Source organism: Lissotriton helveticus, chromosome 10, assembly GCF_964261635.1.
Source record: "Lissotriton helveticus chromosome 10, aLisHel1.1, whole genome shotgun sequence".
NCBI classification, from domain to species: Eukaryota; Metazoa; Chordata; class Amphibia; order Caudata; family Salamandridae; genus Lissotriton; species Lissotriton helveticus.
This window is the reverse complement of record NC_136071.1, coordinates 1,012,780,412-1,012,801,667: the sequence shown is the minus strand read 5'-3', so window position 1 is coordinate 1,012,801,667 and position 21,256 is coordinate 1,012,780,412. Positions and strand designations below refer to the sequence as shown.

The following is a 21,256-nucleotide window of genomic DNA, read 5'->3' as shown; positions in this document are numbered from 1 at the left end:
TGTTGTATCTTTGCACCATGGGACGTAAGGAACCCACGTTCACGCCATAATCTCCCAAAACTGTGAGCCACACCAAAGGCATATTGGCTGTCAGTGTACACATTCACTCTCTTTCCTTTCGCCAGCACACATGCTCTAGTAAGCGCTATCAACTCTGCAGCTTGTGCAGAACTGTGGGGAATGCGTGCAGTCTCTACAATGGTGTGTAACGTCGTTACGGCATATGCTGTAGTCGTATCACCATTCGGCAACTTGAAACATGAACCATCAACCCATAGAGTATCATTGCATTCGGGAAGGGGAGTGTCCTGTAAGTCTACTCTCCCTTTTGTCTCTTCCTCTGTCCTGAAACAGCAGTCATGCTTGTCAATCTTGTCTGTCTCTGTCGGGATGGGTAATAACGTAGCGGGATTGAGTGTATCACACCTCTTTATATGGATGTTACTTGCTAGCAGGGTAAGTTCGTAACTGGATAGTCGAGCGCTAGTAAGGTGTTGTGTCTTTGTCCTATTTAGTAAAATGTCTACTGCATGCGGAACCATAACGATCAGAGTGTTATTCATGACTAATCCAGCAGACTGTCGAATGCAGACAGCTGCTGCGGCTGTTGCTCTTAGACAACTTGGCAGTGCCTTAGCCACTGGATCCAGAGTTGCCGAAAAATACACGCATGGGCGCTGTTTGTCCCCAAAGAGTTGCATTAAGACTGATAATGCACAACCTTCTTTTTGGTGGACATACAATGTAAAAGGCTTAGTGTAGTTGGGGTTTCCCAACACAGGAGCCGAACACAATGCATCGCGCAACTCGCGGAAACTCGTCTGACAATCTTCAGACCAAGGCATAGGTTTAGGCGTGTCTTTGCGGAGTAGTGACAGTAAGGGTTTGGCTAGTAGTGAGAAATTCGGTATCCATTGTCTACAGTACGATGTAATGCCCAAAAAAGCTCGGACACCTCTCAGTGTCCTTGGGGCACTTAGTTCTGTGATTGCCTGTATTCTTTCTGGTGTCAGTCTCCTTCCCTCCTTCGATAAGATGTGACCTAGGTAGGTTACTTCTTGTCGACAAAATTGCAGTTTTGAAAGGGAGACTTTGTGCTTCATGTCACATAGGTGACGTAATAGCGACAACGTAGCTTCCTTGCAAATCTCTTCAGTGTCTGCAGCGATCAGTAGATCGTCTACGTACTGAATCAATGTTGACCCATCTGGCAGTACAATTGTGTCTAGTTGTGTTTTCAGAGCCTGACTGAATATTGACGGACTTTCGCAGTAGCCTTGAGGAGCGCATTTGAAGCGGAAGCTTCGTCCTCCTAAATTGAAGCCGAAAAGGTCTCTACTCTCTTCGGCGATCGGGATGCTGAAGAAAGCGTTCTTCAGGTCAATCACCGAGAACCAAGCTGCTGAAGCTGGAACCATTGTCAATAAAGCAGTAATGTCGGGGACGACTGGAAACTGCGGTATAACTACCTTGTTTACTTCTCGGAGGTCAATCACAAACCTATACACAGGGGGCTGTGAAGGATCAGTACGTTTCAAGACCGGTAAAACTGGACTGTTACAAATGTTTCCTGTTGTTTCCTCGATAACATCTTTATCGACCAAATCATAAACGATCGTTAACAATGCCTGTTCGCAGTCGTTAGAAATTTTGTATTGGGGAATACGTGGCAATCTGACGTTTGCTTTCAAAGTTATGACATACGGTGCTATCTCTAAACGACCTACATCGTTGGAACCATTAGCCCATAGTATATCTGGAAGTGATGACAATTCTGTTGGGATACCTTCTTTTGACAAGTACATTGGAGAAATGACTTTTCTCCCTAAAGTAAGCTGTACTCCCGAGGGAGAACAGTACAAAGTCGCGTACAACCTCTTTAGCAAATCCAATCCTAACAAATTTTCACCGCAACCTGTTGTAAGAATGAGGGGTGCTTCTAATTCACAGGGGCCAACAGAAACGGAAACAGGACTACAGATCGGGTTTCTAACAGGGGCGCCAGAGAAGCCTACTGAGACATTCATTTCGCCAGACAAAGTTGCGCCAGGAAGTTTTGAGTGCATGATAGAACTTTTTGTAGCACCAGTATCCAGCAGAAATGGCTCTGACACTCCTGAGGTAATTACCTCGACATAAGGTCCATCCTGATCTACTGGAACTGAAACAACTCCCTCTCTTTGTCCATGGCTGTCCTAGCGATCGTTACCCTCATTGTCGTGTTCGGTGTAATAGTCGTCAGCATAGTACTGAGCTGACTTGGACGATGAATTACCCTGTTGATCAAAGCTATTCATTGATTTCAGAGGTGGAAAAGAAGTTATATTCTGAGTGAAATTTCCACGGCCTCTACCTCTAGAGGCATGCTGAACACCTCTTTCCCTTACACCTTGTGCACCGTTTAAACGTCGTGCAAGAGCCGGACAATTATTCCTAAAATGGCCCTCTTCTTTGCAATACGCACATTGATTCGGGCCATACGTAGGACGCTGATGGGAAAGCTCGTTTCCTTGCGCGTCTCTAGAGTACTGCTGATTCTGTTGATAATTAGGCTGGCTAGCCATACGAGGCTGATAGGCCTGTTGGAGAAGAACTTTAGTTTTCAAATCTTTCGTCTTTTTGTCTGCCTTGTCTAACTCGTCTTTACGCCTATTTTCATAGTACTGGGCTGTTTCTAGAATCTGCGCTGACGTAGAGACAGCCCAAGCACTTTCTGAGTCTTTTAGTTTAGCACACAATTCAGGAAGCAAATTGTGTACAAACTTGTCTACAAACAGTCTTTGGCCACCCTCGGTAGCCATATCCTGACCACTATGGTCAGTGAAGGTTTCCTCAAATCTCGTGAAGAAGTCAGACACATTCTCGTCTTTCTTCTGCTTGCACGCGGATAGCTTGTCCCAGTTTACACGTACTTCAGGCATAATTGTCTTCATGTATGCGATAATTCTACCAGGAAGTTCAGCTATTAACGGCTCAGGCTTGAAACCACCGATTTGTCTAGCATCAGTAGTCGCAATGTTTGCCCATGAGTCACCTAATTCTTGGTCATGATCCGTATGACGTATCTTACTCCATAAAGGATGTGGAACAATGTTCCCAAACAACATGTCTATATCCACTAAATTCATTATACATGAGCTTGCAGTTTGGGACAACTCCTTATAATACCCAGTCGGGTTTTTACGGGGATCGGGTAGTGTCTGCTTGAGTGCTAGAACTTCGGATCTTTTCCAGGGGACATGTACCCATACACGCTGGAAATGAGGCAGAACCGGTGGAACTGCGTTTGCATCACCTTCCCTCCAAACCGGAGGAACCTCTCTCATAGGGTACTGTCTCGCTCTTTTCCTACTATACGTACCACTGTCAGAGGATGACCCAGAAGTACCACCTGTACTTCGATGTGATAATAATATCTCTACTGCTCTTTCAACGTCGGGACCAACTATCATACCCTCCCCAAATTTAAATCGTAACCTACACAACTCCTGCAGGTTGCTCTTCTGACCATTATCTTCCAAATCCTCACACAGGAAAACACACATCTGCTCAAAGACGTATCTTTGCGTTGGTTCATCCCATTGACGGAAAACGTTCATGACAGACTCTACATCATATCTCGCTGTATCCATAGCCCAATTTCGTGCTAACTTATTCAATGTTTCCCTTTCCTGATAATCAGGCATTTGGCTTCGTAATTGTCTTCGTTCCGTGTTAGGGGTCGTTTTAGGCGACCGAAAAAGTGGTGAAGGAAAGTTAGTAACAATGCTGGCCATTTTATGCCAGACGAAAGGTGAAGGTGGAGGAATAGCTGGTAGTAGAACAGAGTCACGCAAAGCAGAAACAGAAATGTTCGTAGAACGAGTATCAGAGAGACTAGAAGGTGCGCTAGGCGAAATTTTAGAAGGAACGGTAGGAGAAATAGATGTGATCGGTGAGCCTTGAGGAGGCTGTGCCAAAGAAATAGGAGCCAGCTGAAGAGTAGCTGGTGAGTGCGGTAAAGGAGCCTGTATTACAGCTACCAAAGGTGCAACGAAAGGTTGCGGAGGTGCTGTGGCATTTTGTGCATAGGGTGGCGGAGAATTTAATAGGTGGGACATCAATGGATCTTTCTCGGATCCTTCCTGTTGACTTTTTCCTCTATTTGGCAGCATTGGGTAACATTTATCTATCGCTAGTTTCTTGCTCCTAAGCATCTGTTCGCTCTCCTGCTCTTCCTCGTAATCTCTGTATGCAACGGCAGCTTGCACCATTGACATACCTCTTTTATTCTTTTTTGCTAGTCTTATTTCTTTCTGTTTGGCTTCCTTGCGCCATAAGCGGAAAGAGTCAAACATTGCCGGCCGGGCTTTCTTCTTGAACAATTTGACCTCTAAGTTATCTAATATTTCTTGGTAGAAACTACCATATTGGGGCCATTTTAAAACACCATCCTTGCGGGTGTATTTTATCCATACCTCGTTATATGTGATAGGACCTACGCCATGCTTCACATAGAGTTCATACATTGGAGTTCCAATTGGAGGAACCGGACAAGAATCTTCCAATTGGGAGTCCTTACTACAACCAAGACAAAACAAGTTTCCAAGTTTGCTAAAACCAGGCATCTTCGCTCACTGGTCTAGCTTCAAACTTCAAAGGATTATCTGTTACGATATTTCTCGTGAATACACGAGTCCTTCGGCTTTGGGGCTTGCAAGTTCCAAATCAAGTCGTATCTCAAGGATACCAAAAACTAAGAACAAACTAAGGACTAGGAGACGCTCCACTTATACTTAACTGAAGTATTTGAAGATCGATGACGTCGCTAGAAGACTCGTCTATCGTTTCGCTCTACCAAGGATCACTGGGTCCAAAACAAGGTGATAGTCAGGGCAGCAGTCCTTCGTAGCCGTCGGGACGCGGGGAACCTCGCAGCAAAGACCTTCGGAACCACGTCGACATACAGGGGTCGCTGAAGTGGCTGGCCGTCCTCCGGAATTTTCACACGAAGCTCCTCACGAACATCTGGCTTGGACCGTCACCGCTTGATATCGCCCCACGTTGGGCGCCAACTGAGGTAACGGGTTTTTAGGAACCCGCTGGTGTCAGGGGATAACACCCGAAGACCTCTGAGTTCCCTTGTTCCGGACCACAGAAACACGTAGTCTTCTAGTCGCAGTCAAAGATCAAGTTTTATTGGTAGCTACCAAGTAACACGTGTCCCAGAAGTACACCACACAGAGAGTAGGTTCTTGGGAGACTGTTCGTTTTTACAGAACCAGCCGTCTCCTTATATATCAAATATATGGCTTCAAGCAAGAATTCTTGAGTTTATGGTATGGTAACACACATATTTCTACAACAATACAAAGAGCGAAGTCATGTAAGCAAGCCCATATTTTAGATGTCCAGTTTGCTGATAGATTACCCAGTTGGATCGGGAACTCCCATCAGATATAGATGAACCACCAATAAAGGAAGGTACAACCCAGCCATAAAAGGGCCATAAACAAGATACGGGGACAGGTGCGTGTTTGAAGGAAACATGGGCTGTATGTAGTGAATGGTTCGTGGAATGTTATGCGTAGATGCTATCGTATTCGGCCACTGGGCGAGGAGCTGCCTAAACAGGTTTGGCCGAAGACAGTGGAGTCAGTTGGGACAGGTCAGGGGAAAGTCACGAAAGGTGGACGTGTCTATTTGGATCAAGCTCGACCTTTAATTGACTTATCATGAGGGCAAGATGCAAGATGGATGCCGTTCACAAAATGGAGTTTAAGGGATGGGACAGAAACTGTGATTTAGGGGTGTTGGCAACCCTCGATTGTAACGCAGATACATAGGAATGATGTCCTAATCATTATCGGTTCGTAGACACCAAAATCGTCTCGGTACGTTGAGGTTTCGTGACACGGGTATTGGACCTCGATATCGGGAAAACCACAGGGTCCGGATTTTGGGAACCACAGACTGATACATTGGTACTGAGAAGACGCTCCTTTTCCATAAGTAAGAGTTTCATTGGGAATTGTGGCCTGGAGCGGTGAGCCACGGAGAGTTGAGCGTCAATACTAAACTTTGTTCGAAATAATTTGAACTAAGACTTGTGCACACTAGTCTATGCCCTCATCCCTTAGTTTTTGCTGTGTTGTTGTTTCCCATAAAATGTGTCCGCCTTGAAAGAGGATGCTTTTTTGCCTTTTTATGAACTCTATTAATTTCTGAAACTGACACCCCATCTTTGCACTCTTTACAGTATTTAAAAAAGTAACTGAGTTCGATGCTTGACATGGACCTAACTCGCGGGAATGTGCAACTGGCAACTTTTTATTAAGTTGAAAGCGCCCTCTGCACTTTGGCATTAGTTTCAACGACCACGTTCATTAGGCGTACATTTCCAACTGATAGTTTTTTTTGCGCGGTCTATGGTGAGCATTATTTGTTTGTTTGGCTCAAATGAAACCTACAAGATAGGAATAGTTGATTCTATCCCTCACGTTTGTTAGAATGAACTAAATACCAGTTTATCTAAAATAATAAAGTAGGACAAGTGCAGAATCTTTTGGCTGCATTTTATTTTAACATGTTTTATATAGTGCTTCGTGGTACTATGAAGCGCTGCATGAAAACGGCTTTCCTTTTATGTGCTGAAAGTAACTGTTACTTTACCATATTAAATGGTGCTCAGTTATAAATTCGAAAGGAAGAGAGGCTTATTGGACCCTGACAGCTTTTGAGCTAGTGACTGGAACATCACAGCAGCTGTCAGCTGCAAGTGTTCAACTTACTCAGACACCACCTGGACTTAAAGTGCATCCTATTCGTATGTAAGATAAGAAAAAGAAAAAAAAAACAGGAAATCGTGTTCGACCTAATCAAGTTAGTTGCATAATTTTATGACATGTCAAATCCAATCTAGGGGCAGAAGTTCGCATTATTCAGAGGCAGGTTGAAATTTGCATTATTCAGAAGCTGGCAGAAATTCGGATTATTCAGAAGCTGGCAGAAATTCGGATTATTCAGAAGCTGCTCCCTTTGAGTACCTGAAGCAGGTGATGTTGTTTCTGATATCTGCGTGTTGCGGGAGGGGCAGGGGTGAGGATATGATCCAATAATGCCAGAGTCTCTGCATGAAACTAGGAAAGGATGAGCCCCACGCCGCCCAACAAAAAGTAATTGGCTTCATTTGTCTCCTGTCCGAAGACATTCTAAAATGGCATTAATTTAAAATGTATGATTGTTCGACAAATATTCTAAAGTGCGGAGTAATGACATTTCAGCAGGGGACGAGGAAATGACCGAGGATGTTCATGGCTGTTGGTGAAACACAAGCCACCATCTATCTGTTCTCAAACTGCTCCCCATTTGTTGCGCCATATTGTGCAAGTGACAAGTAAAATAGTGCAAATAAACAATTGGTTTAAAGCGTAATAATAGCAACATCCATAAGCATTTTTTTAACCTTTTATTACCTAGGTAATTTACAATGACCTCTCTGGATGGGATTTATGAAAAAACTTTAAAGCAATTATCTAAAGTATACAACTTTAGAGGAGTCTGATATTGAAGAGTCTGAGTCGTGCATCACTGGATCGAAGACAAGTGTAAAAAGTATGATCTGCTATAGGTGGCGAGGCGCCTGTTTGGTTTCCCGCGAAGCTGCATGTCAAGGAGGGCAGGAAAATCCTATTGCTGCTAAGGAATTTCCAATGTCCATCAAGAAGGCCGGTAGTGGCATGGGACTCGTTGAAGTAGCCCAGCTATGGAATCTGTGGCTTTTGACTGTCATTCTTTCAAAAAGTGTCTTCAGATTGAGGCTAGAGTGTACTTTTGCTATTCCTGGGACTGGAAATCCATATAGACTACAGCTGGTCCTTTTTGTTTTTAAGATATAGCTTACCAAACAGTTTATAGCTATCTGTTTGCAAATAACCTCTTGTGCACATACCAAAAACTTACAATTCGCTTGGAGGGTGCCCATTGCTTATCTTTGGTTGGCTTTTTTATTTCGATTGTATTCACATTTTTGGAAAATGTACAACACAGCAACTATATAGATATAAACAGGTAAGTTTGCGCAGCACATGTATATCATGTGGAACAGCACTTCATCACATTAAGCATTTCTTTACAGGTGGTGGCTCATGGAGCATATTAACTTTTGATTGAAACAAAAGGAGGAGTACCACCAAGTGGAATCAGAGATTCCTAATGGGGTGTGTGGTTGAACAAAAGGAAGGAATTCTCCTTTTGTTAAAAACCCCTCACTCACCACCTAGTGGTGACATGCTTCATCATCGAGGTCCACCCTAATGACCTAGCGCCATCAGGGTGTGCTACAACACCTGATTACAGTGGAGCAGGTTGTGAGTGAAGGTGCATAAACAAAAAGGTGTGTTAAAAATTGTCCTGGTTTAACTTGGGAGAAATAAAACTTTATTTTCAAGCAACTGGACAATGTTAAAAACAATGGCGAGATAATGTGAGGGTGATTATGAGCCCGTGTATCTCTGTGTGTCTGGTCTACATGTTTCAACCATGAAGGTAATATTTAACCAGGTTTTCTTCAGGACCAAAATCCAGGGAAGTGGACGGTCTGTGCCCCCTAAAAGACGCACCCAATCCTGCCCCCTGGAACCAAAGAGGCAAAAATATGCCTATGGTGTCAGCTTGTACCGCAATGGGTAAGCGAGGTAAAAGCAGATCAAAATACTCTCATTGGGGTATTTATAGACATCATAGGGCAGGGGAAGGATTTCCTCTGTATGAAACATATTAGTTTTGATGTGAGGCTTCTGGCCGATAACCTACTTCTGTCCGCTGCCCTGCTCACGCATATTAACTTTTGCCATGTAAATGCCTGCTAATAATGCACCAGGTGGAGGATCTATTCACAAGGTATCTAGAGTCTTGTTTGGTTCAGTCTCCGTCTGGGATGCAAGACACCAAGGCTAGCAGATACCAAATATCATTGGGGCGTGAACATGCTGTCCTTAGCTCTCAGTATGCATGCAACTGTTCCTGGCATTATGCTGCTCTTTGCAGCCAGGGTGCTAAGCTCCTCCCCAAGTGTATTGAAACTCTTCTTTTGGCCAGGAGTAATAACATGGCCGTCTGACGCCTCACCCTTGCCTGAATGTCCTTTACGTCGCCCAGGAAGGCAACTAAGGGGGTGCACTGAAGCCTGTAATCTGTGATGGACTCCATAGCATGTTAAACCTCGAACCAGTACTGGGATTAGTGGGGAGGGGGGGAGCATCTCCAGGTTGGATGCAAGAAAACAGCGTTGTCGCACATCTTTGACATCTTCCAATAGCCCCATGTAACTTCAACTGCTCATTGTGAGTAACGTTGTCCAGTATGACTACTCGGATTTTGTCTTTAGCAGCACTGGGGCATAATCAGACAAAGTTCCCAGGAGATAATCTGTACTGGTGGCCCAGAGAGCTACTTTCTTGAAAGTCAACCAGCAGTCAATTCTTGACCACGTACTGTGTGTTGACGTTATGTAGGTACCTAGTTATTGCAACAGGATGTAAGTAAAGTTGTGCGCTGTTAACTTTGTGTTTGGCACGGTCACAGTGTACATATGAGAAACGGTGCGTGAGCGTCTCACGTGCAGTGAATCTATTCTGTGCCATGCCAACCCATAATGCACTCCCCAAGTCACTCCCCCACCCACTTCAACATACCCACCTTGTTGAAAACTCTTCAAACTACCCCACTCACTGTCCCCTATACCTATGCTCAACAAACATAGAGGGAGACTTCCCTTGAGGCCGCCAGTGGCCAATCTTATAGCCTAGCTTTGGAAAACTGGGTGGCCTAGGGTGAATAAAGCATCCCAGCGGGCTGTAGGTTAGGCAGTGATCAATAGCATTCACAATAGCAAAGCATTGTAGTGGTTTGGCATGCCCAATTGAACTGTACATGCTGAGAGGCTGTGGAGTTTACTGAATAGGTGATTTCAATGTCTCAATGAAAATTGAAATGAGAAAGGCATGTCAGTAGTCATTTGGGCACAGTAGCAAGCAGTGTTTGAGCTTGTTCGTGACTGAGGCTGTGATTTGTCTGCCGGAAGGATCCTTCAGCATGCACAAGAACTTCATTGCCACCTTTTGGGTCTGTAATGCATGGTTCTTCTTGTTGTGGCTGACAGCCAGGTTTGCCGGGTAAATTAAGGAATAGGTGGCACCGGCACGGCTCTGTAGGATGCGTTTCACCGGCAGGAACTCCATGCAGACTGAAAAAAAACAAGGGTGAAATCTGGGTAAAAGAAAATAGTGTTGCCCTGGTATTGAAGAGATTGCCATTCTCTGGTCAATCTCAGGATGCGATCTCTTTAGTTTAATAAATGGGTCACAGTAGGCTGCACTGACACCCCAGTGGAGCTTGCTGCCCCAGTGACCTGTGGGCATGATCCACGATAAAGACGGGGGAAAGGGCATCTCCAAACTGGGAACGGAGAATGGTCTCCACATATGTTTCCATTTGTCCATGGCAATGGACTCTGGCACAATGAGAATACAAAGATTGTTGCATCAGGACTGTGCTTACAGGTCTTCAGTCTTATTTTTAATGACCTCCCAAGACTTTTTCCATCTGTAGTAGGACCTCATTTGCGGACGACAGGGTGTCATCAATGTCTGAAGCATGGGTGTCCAGGTTCTCAATGTGGCATCTTGCTTTTCTACCCTTTCCTTTAACCTCTATAAGTATGATTTTGAATTCCTGATTTGGCCCTTCATCAATGGATATAGTAGCCCCCTTGTATGGCTCTCATTATTGGGCTCCTCTGTTTTAGTTTGGCTCGTAGAGTTAAAGGATAACTTGGGCTGCTTATTATCTTGTTTGTCCATGGTGAGCTAGCTGGGAACACCACGCCCTGTCAAGGTGAATCGCAATGCCAGAAGAGGTCCAGTCGCAAAAACACACAGTGCCCACACCACAATTACTCATTCAATATTCAAGAAGGGTAAGAAACCAGTTTATTGTAACCACCCTTAGACATAAAGTGGAGACACAAGGATTTCTCCAATTGCAGAACTAAGAATGTTGTCTACATGGTATTATGTCCGTGCCAGTCCCTTTATATAGGAAAAACCAGTCAACAAGTGAATCAAAGAATCAGCCAGCACCGATCCCGGATTAAGAAGCAGGTAATGTCTGCTCCAATGGTAGAACATTTCTGCGAAAAGGGCCACAATGAACAACAACTCCAATGGTCTGCACTGTACACCATGAATCCCAAGTCTAAATGCCATGACGTTGAGCGAGTTCTATTACAGAAAGAAGCATATCTTATTCTAAAGTTCAACAGCGCACAGACTGGCCTCAATAGCCTGTCTGAGATAGCGCATATATAACACTTGTCTGGTAAAATTCATCAGAGCTGACCTACATCGGTTTAACATCCCTGGTTTGACCTGTGGTCCTTTCGATCTATTTCGATAATTTTAAAAATTGTGGTCCATGGCCATGAGATGTGTTGAGAATAACATTGTATGATGCTCAAGTTGCAATACACTTCAAATCTTGAGAAGTACCTTTAGCATGGGGTACAGAACCAATGCGCTTCATAATTTATCAGCGCATACACCAAAAATTTCATTAGTTTGATCGCATTAGCACGATAAAATGGATAGGCAAACATGTCGCATATATATGTCTCTCCATGGCGCCTAGAATATGCGATTTGATTAAATGCGACTACAAGTCCCATAATGCAATTTGGCACCAGGAAGTGTAAAACAAGTCCCATAATGCAATTTTGCACCAGGAAGTATAAAACAAACAGAAAAGTGCGGCGGCCATCTTTATTGAAAGAAAGCAGACTCGAGCACGGGCGTGCTGTGGCAGAGGAGCAGGTATTTACAAACACCGCCTTATCGTGGTCTGAGTATTCATTCAATATTTTTGAGAGATCTTTTTTTTAAATCGGCGTTTCGTTCTATTACAGGACGGTGACTGCAGTTTCTCCCTTTAAATCTTTAAGAACAAGATACTTCAGTAAGGTAGGCTAATTCTTCTGTGAGTTATATCCACTCACTTAGAATGTTTTGAAAAAACCACATGATTGAAACCTATGCCATTACTGTTGTAGAATTACACCTTGATGGTGACGTCGTACAAGCAAAATTCGCCGTGCTTGGCAGTTCACAAAAATAAGGTACGCTTCTCCCCTTTTTTTACATCTTTGACTGGAGCTTGATAATTAAAAGACCCGAGTGGGTTAAATTGAAAACCAATTTCCCATCTTTTTTAGACATCTCTGTCTGGCCACCACAATAACTAGCGAGTTGGACCACAAGAAGATTAACCATCACATCACGCCCCTCTTTAAAACAATTTTGGTATGTAGCTATCCTTTATTATCACTCCTTGCCCACCATTGGAGAAAGGCACTCACTATGAATTTGCCTGTTAAAGTAAAACAATGTCTTTGCATCTTTTCAGATACAAAGAATAAACAGCCCTGATGATAGACCAGTGACTTTGTGCCTGGTTCTTGAAACGCGTCGGCAGTCTTTCTTGGGTGGAATAAAGTATTTAAGCGTTTACAAGCTATTAAGTTGCTTATACCCCCTTGGAAATCATTTTTCTTCATGTTTTTATTGTAATATTTGTTGGTTGTGATGTAACTATTATAATTTTTTGTAACGTTTTTTAGTGTGTAAATAATGTTTGTTTTTTGATGTATGTACAAAGTGTATTTAGTCTTGTAAATATTCCAATACGTAGTCCTTTATTCTGTTATGATTTTTTGAAAATTTGAAAAAAAGCATAAAATGATACACTGAGTAATGCTGTCTAAGGGTGGTTACAATAAACTGGTTTCTTACCCTTCTTGAATATTGAATGAGTAACTGTGGTGTGGGCACTGTGTGTTTTTGCAATTTAAATATAAGGTCTAACCCCCACTACGTGTTTATGGACCTATCCCCTTTTGGTTCTCAAGAAGAGGTCCAGTCGGCAGCGCCCATCACTTTCCTGCACCCCGGAGCAGCACTGTTAGGCACAAGTGTATGCAATGCCAGTTTCTACGGCTCGGTGATGTCCGTGTAGGGTTATGGACCGCTCCCCTATACGTCCCCAGCAATTTACAGCGTCTCACCAGGTGTACCTTCCTAGAGGCAACTCTCGGCTCATGAACTTCCATCTTATAAAGGGGGCGAAGGGGTGACCTCCAAATACCACAAGGCAAAGCAGATTCCAGAGCAGGGAGACTGCACTGAAGTAGGATCAGGCGGCTCTTTGGGCTCCCCAGGTCAAGGGCTACCAGGTCCCACCACTCCCTGCACTATGTGGTCAGCACAGAGGAGCACTAACAGACCCAGTGCTTTCTACGCAGGCAAGGCATTATGGGCGCTTCACTGTTACCTCTGCACCAGATTACAGTGGCCCAAGAACAGTGTCTCCTTAAAATGCTATATATCTCTGCTGCATTCTGCAAATGTCAACAACTGGCCAAACCTAATGACGTACAGGTATCAGTCGTCGCTTCTTGTGGGAGCTGTGAAAACAGCTGGAGCAGTTCACATCCCCAACTCTCACCAGCATTCTTCAAGCCGCACATCGGTCACCGCTCCCACTCCCCTCTTTTTGGCCGAGGCTCGACTACCCCTTTCCCCCCCCCTTCCCCCACATACACAAACGCTTCATCCATCATCTCTAGTCCTTCTACCTGGGCAGCCTCTCACAGTCCTGAAAAGCACACCATGCAGGTGGGAATGCCACAGTACCGGCCAAGGGGCTCATGCAAGGCCACACACGGTTCTCAGACACTCCAAATCTTGGGCCCAGACCCACGCATCGGTCACAGGTATGCCCTAGGCCTGGCTCACCTCTCCCCACTGCCTGACTGATATACACAGTCTCTGGTACAGATGGCTGTCACCATAGATTCCTTCTGCCTCACGGAGGCCCAGAACGCTCCACATAGGCAGATTGATGCCTGATAAATTCTACCGGCAGACCCTCGTTAGACTGCGCCCATCTTGCTGCCGGGCTCACTGGCGCCTTGCACCTTTGGTTGGTGTTTTATCCCTCTCGTTTGCTTACTTGCTTATTCGATGACCTGCCTTCCTCCCCTTGTTTGTTCCTCCCCTGTATCATATCTCTTTGCCATCTCTTTACCATCTTTTTGATTGGCTTACTTGTATCCGACCACTGCTCCTATTTATGGAACAATTATTTTGCTTTTTCATTAAACACTTGAGTGTGCCTATGTTACTTCCCCTTCATCCTCTCTTCTCCTGCTAATCTGTTGTTCCCCTACCCCTCACAAACCTTGAAATAAATGTTTTAATTTAAATTAGCTTTTTATGGAGGGCTTGGTAGCTGCCGTTTGGTAATGGACCTCCCTCCTTTTACATACATCTATTACTTAATTCCCCCTCCCAACTCGCCCAATCCCTGTTGGTTAGCGCTCCCAGTCCCCACCCATTCCTCTGTTTCTCCTCCAACCACCCCAGTCAAATACAGATATTAATTTTTTTACTTGGATTTATTTCTGGAGGTAGGTGCTGTATTCATTTTTTTATTTATTTGAAAATCAAGTGGTGTCCACCACCTTAAAAGGTAAAGAAAATGGTGCCTGCATGCATGGTGATTCATGCACGGGTTTTATGTTGCAACCACGCAATCCCCAATAACGCATGCCTGAACAACATGGACTGCATCTTAACCACACATGCCTTTACCATGCATGCCTGTGCAACAAATTTAGTTGTAATGGCATATTTGGTAAAGGCATGTGCGTGGTTGAGGTTCTGCCCTAGCCTCCGCCCTAAATCCTAAAACCCAGTCACCTGCCCGGAGTACAACCCAAGCCCTAAAACACTCCAGCCCCCTGCCCTGAAGGCTAAAAGCAAACCCCAACGCTAAATACCCCACCCCAGCCCCACTGCACCATGAGCCCTAAAACCTGGCCCCCAGCCCTGAAAGTGACCTGACCCCCCTGCCCTAAACCCTTCACCCCAGACCTAAAAATACAACTCCGCTCCCCGCCCTGAGCCCAAAAACCGGCCTCCCCTCCATGTACCCAGACCACCTGCCCTGAGCCCTAAAACCTTCAAAGTTCCCTGCATAAATGATTTAAAAAATCGTACTCGCCAAGCTGTTCCTCGTCTGGTTAGAAAGTCCCCCCCACCCAGTCCCACACTCCGCCCTTGTCTAGAGCACGAACTACCACTAACGTCTAAACCACGCATATGTGTGGTAAAGGCATATGAGTGGTTTAGATGTGCGTGCTTCCGCCTGCGTTGTTTAGCCACCCGTTGTTTAGGCTGAATGGGTTAGGCTGTTTCCCGCTTACACGTCCTCAGGCATGTGCACACCACAGAATGAAACCACTGACCGCAGTAGCTGCATCATTATTCCCTGTTTACCCTTTTTCCCCACTCGCTACATAGCATCGAAAGCAAGCAATTATCTTTTTGACCTACTAGCATCAGCAAAAAGTAGAAGCCTCTTTTCTTTGTCAATGCTTGCTTTCCATTGAAGTTTGATTTAATTACGGACTACTCTGGTTGAGGGCTGTTGCTTTACATACTGAACTTACTTAGATCCTAATCACAGGTACCTGGTGGAGAGTGCAATATTTATCGGACTGCTTAAAATCCAATACCCCTTTGGTAGAATTTAACAGTTATGATAAATATTGCTTACTGCAAGTTTTGCCCTTCACAATGGGACATAGTGTGCAGAAATGGGTGCTTTCTCCACCAAAATCTGCTTGTCTAGCAATTAGCTGTTTTTTTCTCCATGGTCTATATTGGCAGGTGTGACCTGCTGGTAGGTCCCTGCAGAAGATTTCTGCGGGTGCAAACTTGATCGCATGCGCTTATTACCAAGTGTAGTAAACTCTGCACCACTTTTAATTCCACTCACTGGGCAAAAAGGGGTTTACTTAAGCATCTGAATTATTCAGCCCCTGATTTATTGGCCCTGAATGTCTTTCTTGACATAGCATTGTATGCAAGGTATTTTAGACTTGGCATGTTGCATGTACAGTAGAGGTCCTGTTCCTGGTTTCATGTTTTCAATTGAAGAGTTAAGCCATAATTGTAAAATAAGTAGTTCTGTGCTAGCAATTACTTTATTTCAAATTAATGATGGAATCCTTACCCCTGTATCCTGGGTAATCTATTTGAAACTTAGCTTGCCAGTTAATTGTTAGTTCCTTGAGTCATCTGTGCAGTTATCTTTGTTTACTTAATTACTTGTTCTTCTCTAAGGTGTTTGTGAGTTGCAATTTCTGTGGAAAGTCCATCTCGTACAGTTGTTCTGCAGTGCCTCACCAGGGTCGAGGTTTTAGCCAATATGGAGTCAGTGGTTCACCAACCAAGTCAAAAGTGACTAGTTGTCCTGGATGTCGCAAACCCCTTCCTCGCTGTGCACTGTGCCTCATAAATATGGGAACCCCTGTTTCAAGCTGCCCAGGTATGATCTTACTTTGTAAAATTCATCTTTTTGTATAAATGCAGTGCCTCATAGAAGGTACATATTGTGTCTATGTCACTGTCAAAGTAAACTGTCTGCTTACAACCAAAGAATCGGTTGTAGATTTCACACACAGTCTGAGCTTCATAAAGAAGATTGTTTGGTTCACCACTCACCAAGGTAACATGTTGACCATCTTTGAGTGGTGGAAGGCAGTACCGCCATATAATCTCTACTGTAGTATACAATCAATGTCTTCTAAAAAAACAAAAATGTAATCCTCTGGTTAGTACTTTGTCAGGAGTGCTCTGGCTGCTTCTGCCTCCAAAAAGGCTCACAGGGGAAAAACCTGTAAAAGTTTTGAAACTGCCCTAGGCTTCCTCTGCGAACCAGTTGCCGTCTCTTGTTGGGACTCCACAACACCGGACCAGCCTACCTAAACCGCAGACTCAGCTTCCACACCCCCACCCGCCAGCATTGTTCCGCCAGCCTCGCCCTCGCCGCTGTGCCCCGCATCCAACGTACGACCTCAAGTGGCAGATCCTTCTCCTACCTCGCCGCCAAGACCTGGAACACCCTCCCTACCCACATATGGCAGACCCAAGACCTACTCCCTTTCAGAAGACTCCTCAAGACCTGGCTCTTCGAACAATAGCAGCACCCCCTGTACATTTATACTTCACTATATTTTTTTACTGTTTTGATATTTTTGCTGCAACAGGTTTTGCATCATAATATTTAAAACTTTAGTATTTCAGTACCTAACAGTTTTTCTTTTCACTAGATTTTTAAGGCCAGCCATTTACTGCACCACACGTTGCAACCATCTTATAAATTAGTGCACCACACTGAGGTCACGAACTGCTGCTACATGCCATCCCAATTCACCTGCACATTCCTAGTGTAGGAAGCTGGCTCTTTACACATTATAGCTCTTTTTTGGTACATAATATTGAGAGTCCAGGTATCACCTATGAGTGGGCATGGCTTACTTTAACAATTCCAAGGTGCTCTTTTAGACATTTGCTACACACACAGAGTAAATAAATGATACGCTCATAAAGGAGATCCACACCAATTTAGAAAAATAACACTTATATATATTTTTAACACCAAGAACTACGTAATTGAGTAAGTACTTTGTTTTGAAATATCACTGTTTCGAAAGTGTACAGAAATACATGATATTTGAGTTATCACGACTTTTCAGTTTACAGCGGCACTTGTATGTTTTAATGCGGTAATGTTAATGTTATCCTATTGGAAAGAAACATATACTGCATTCCTGCAAATAGAAGGTACTCACATTATTGTTCTTAAGGTACATATCGGCAAGGTCCAAAGCAACATCAGCAGGCCACCTCGGGTGGCTCTGGGGCATCCGGGTGCAGGCGTGCAATACAGCATTGGGTGCCCTGGTGAAGTCAATGGGGAACAGCCGGTCACAAAGAGACTAAGGAGGTACTGTGGGGCCAATCACTGCGCACCCACTGGGGCTCAAGTCTTGAGGGTCTTGGGGCCATCGGAACACCGTTGGCCCACTCTAACTCAGCTGGAGGACTTGTGTGCAATGGGGCTTTATCCAGTGGAGTCGTGCAGTTGAAGACTCTTGCAGTTTTTGGTCCCTACAGAAAGAGGCAGCAACTGGGGAACCAGTCTGGCTAAACCAAAGGGCTGGCTCAGCTCCTGAGGGTCTCACGACCACTTTGGCACTGTCGCCCCCCCCCCCCCTTTGACTCGGGCTGTGGGGCACGGGTGCAGGGCTGCTTTGAAGCGTCTAGTCAAGTGGTCATAGGGTCACTCTCTGTAGTACAGATCTTATGAAGAGGGAAAACAGGGCAGCAGGGCCACTCTCCATGCTAGCCTGGTGGATCCTGATGTCCCTCGACAGTAGGTCTTGCTTGTGTTGTTGGAGTCTGGACTTGACCACCAACAAGCCTTGGTAGCTGCCACTGCCTCGGTGCCCAGGGTATTGCTACTGATCGGCTTCTGGGGGTCCTGTTATCTCCAAACTTGATCAGGAGATGGATCTGACATCCTGGAGCATGAAGACTTTTCTCATGTCGTTTTACTCCTTCGGTGAGTCCTAAGGTTAGCAACAAGGTGGACCGGCAGATGCTTTGCGGTGCCTGCAAATACAGGGGAGCAGCTCCTCTACTCCAAGGGAGATCTTTCTTGGTTGTTGAAATGCTGGGCAGTCCTTCAAGTGTTTTGGGGAGGGTGTCCAGTGTTTGGCAAAGTCGGTCCCACCGGTGGTCGAAGTGAGAGCAGCCAGGCAGGGTTTTGTGCCAATGTTTAGTGCAGGACTTCAGTTCTCACTCTCTTAGGTCCTTCTTCTTTCTTCCTTGGTTCCCAGTAGTTGATTCCTGATGTCAGGGAGCCACCTAAATACTAAATTTAGGTGTGTTAATGGAGGTTAGGGTAGTAGCCAATGGGGTACTTACCCCGGGATCGCTACACCCCTAGATGACCACTTCCTGTGAGGAGTGGGTATCCTCTTCTCCCAGTGTTCCTAATTCCACCACACACAAGATGGTGGAATTCTAATTTTCATGTTCTCCTCAGGCTGCCCACCTTAGAGGTGTGTCTAGCCTGGCAGTGCAATACGCCTCCTTCAGAGCTAATTTCCCACCTGTCCTGGTGCCAAATGAGCCTAAGGGCAATGGGTGGCATCCTCCATGGCTGGGGAAGCCATTCTCTCATATCAAAGGTGGTGTGCTCTTTGAAGCTTCCTGCCTGGACATGCTAATGTGCTAGCTATTCTGTGTGGAGGATGTGTAAACACCTCCTTCTAGAGCAGGCATTGTTTCTAACCTCAGCTCCTAGGGTTCTGAAATTCCTCTGTGGTGCTGGCTTGACAGGATCAGCCAGGCGGCACACTAGAGGACAAATACGATTCAGGGGATACCTCTATGGTACCCTCTGGGTGCATGTATTAATAAATGCATCTGTGGAATCAGTGTTAGTTTATTAATACAAGGTTTTTGATAGACCATAGGTTTCAGTGAAGCCATTATGTAGCTGGGAAACTCGTTTTGACCAGTGCACAGTACAAAACTTAAGATGGATTCCCTACTCACTTGTAATGCAAGTAGATCTAACAGTGGCAGATCTGCTCATGCAGATATGTCCTCATATGTACCATAATACTCCCTACCTTAGGGCTCCCAGGCCTGCTGTAGGGGTGACTTGCATATAGCCCATGCAGTGTCTTTGGCGTGGCACACCGTAGTATGCCATGTCATGTTTTCAGATGTGGTTTCAGCCTGTAATGGCATCCTGTGTGTAATTTGTTTGTGTGCCCCTTAGGGTGGCATAAGACATGCTTCAACCCTAAGGGACCCTCTTTAGTACCCCTGCCCTAGGAAAGTACCTGAGGTACCATTTACTAGAGACATACAGGGGTGCTAAAGTCCTTGGCCAATTGTGAAACAATCAGACTCACTTTGTTTAAGGAAGGAGCACTGAGGTCGGGTTAGCAGGCGTCAGTGCACTGTTAGTCGAAAATCAGCATCCAGTAGCCAAAAAGGGGGCCAAAAGTGAGGGGACAGCTGCCACAAAAACCCAGTTTCCTATACCCAGCACTTCCTACCACAAGAACAATTTCAATACTTCAGTCTGATTTTCTGGCCATCCTATCACCCAGGCATCCATAGCTATGAGCAGTCACAAAAAATTGCATGTCCTGTTTGGCACTGTTCAAGCCAAGAAGGGCTGAGTGATTTAAGCCTGGTTTCTTAGATAAACCATCCATGTTACCTGCATCACACGTCACCACAGCAGATATTGCACATACCACATTTGCACAATAACACTTGAGAACTGATTCACGTCACCCTCAGTAGAATGCAAATATCATTTAGATCAAACATGCAAACTTGCGCTCAATGCCCCCTCAGTTGTCCATGCTCGCCAACATTGCAGATATCATCACAGTGTGCAACCTGTATGTACTGTTCTTCACAGAGACACTCCTAGATCCATACATATTTTTATAAAACCTTACCCAGCAGGCTACAAAATCCAATGTGTGGACCAAAACACATTAAAAAGAAGAGAACCATGGTCCTCCCCTGCACCATAAGTGAACCAACATTACTGCATTCTTTTGAGCACCTCAACAGCATTTCACTCTCTCCATCCAAGTCCGCTAACTTCAACTTGATCTGAAGACCTCAGAGACCCACTAAAGGAGATGATAAAATCTCAGAACTGATCCCCACTGCCTCCGCTCCACACACCCACCCCATATTTACTCCAACATTCCTGGAGACTCAAGAACCAAGAGATCAAAAGACTTCCTCAATACACTCCTCAGGGCACTGGACATCAAGCAACATATACGGGCATCCATAATAACGGCTGCACCCTCAACATAATAATTGCAGCCTCATTATCAATCCAGTACAAGCCTGTGACACCTGTGGATTGGACTAAATATCTTCCCGTCCCCTTCTGGCTCTTGTAAGTCTTCTGACATTTTTTCCAGAATACGGTCAGAGAGAGAATTCTCTACACTCTGTGGCTCAGGTGACTGAGTCAGTGTACCTATATGAGACCGAGAACCCGATGGACTGCAATACCCACACAAACCACAGAGGATTACTTGAATAAGGTGCATATTAAGTAATGATCAGTCATTGGAGACTCTGAAGAGATAGTGGAACCCAAACTCTTTCATCATGAAACTCAATAACACTAAAACTAGGAATATATTTCCAAGATGTATTAGAATTAAGATCCTATCCTACTGCACTCAATTGGAATAGTAGTTATTATAAAAGCAAACAAGATAGTGGCAATGATATCTGTCAGTAGGCAGAACAGAAAA

The 21,256-nt window shown here is 44.8% G+C and overlaps 1 protein-coding gene across 2 annotated transcripts in view; it reads left to right on the top strand.

Moving 5' to 3' along the window:
* MIOS (meiosis regulator for oocyte development) overlaps positions 1 to 21,256 on the top strand; it is a 209,182-nt gene that overhangs the window by 126,194 nt on the left and 61,732 nt on the right. For both annotated transcript variants that reach the window (XM_078663710.1, XM_078663711.1), the window contains exon 9: positions 16,221 to 16,425. In XM_078663710.1, coding sequence (XP_078519836.1) covers positions 16,221 to 16,425 — 205 coding nt within the window. The remainder of the gene's footprint in view (positions 1 to 16,220; positions 16,426 to 21,256) is intronic.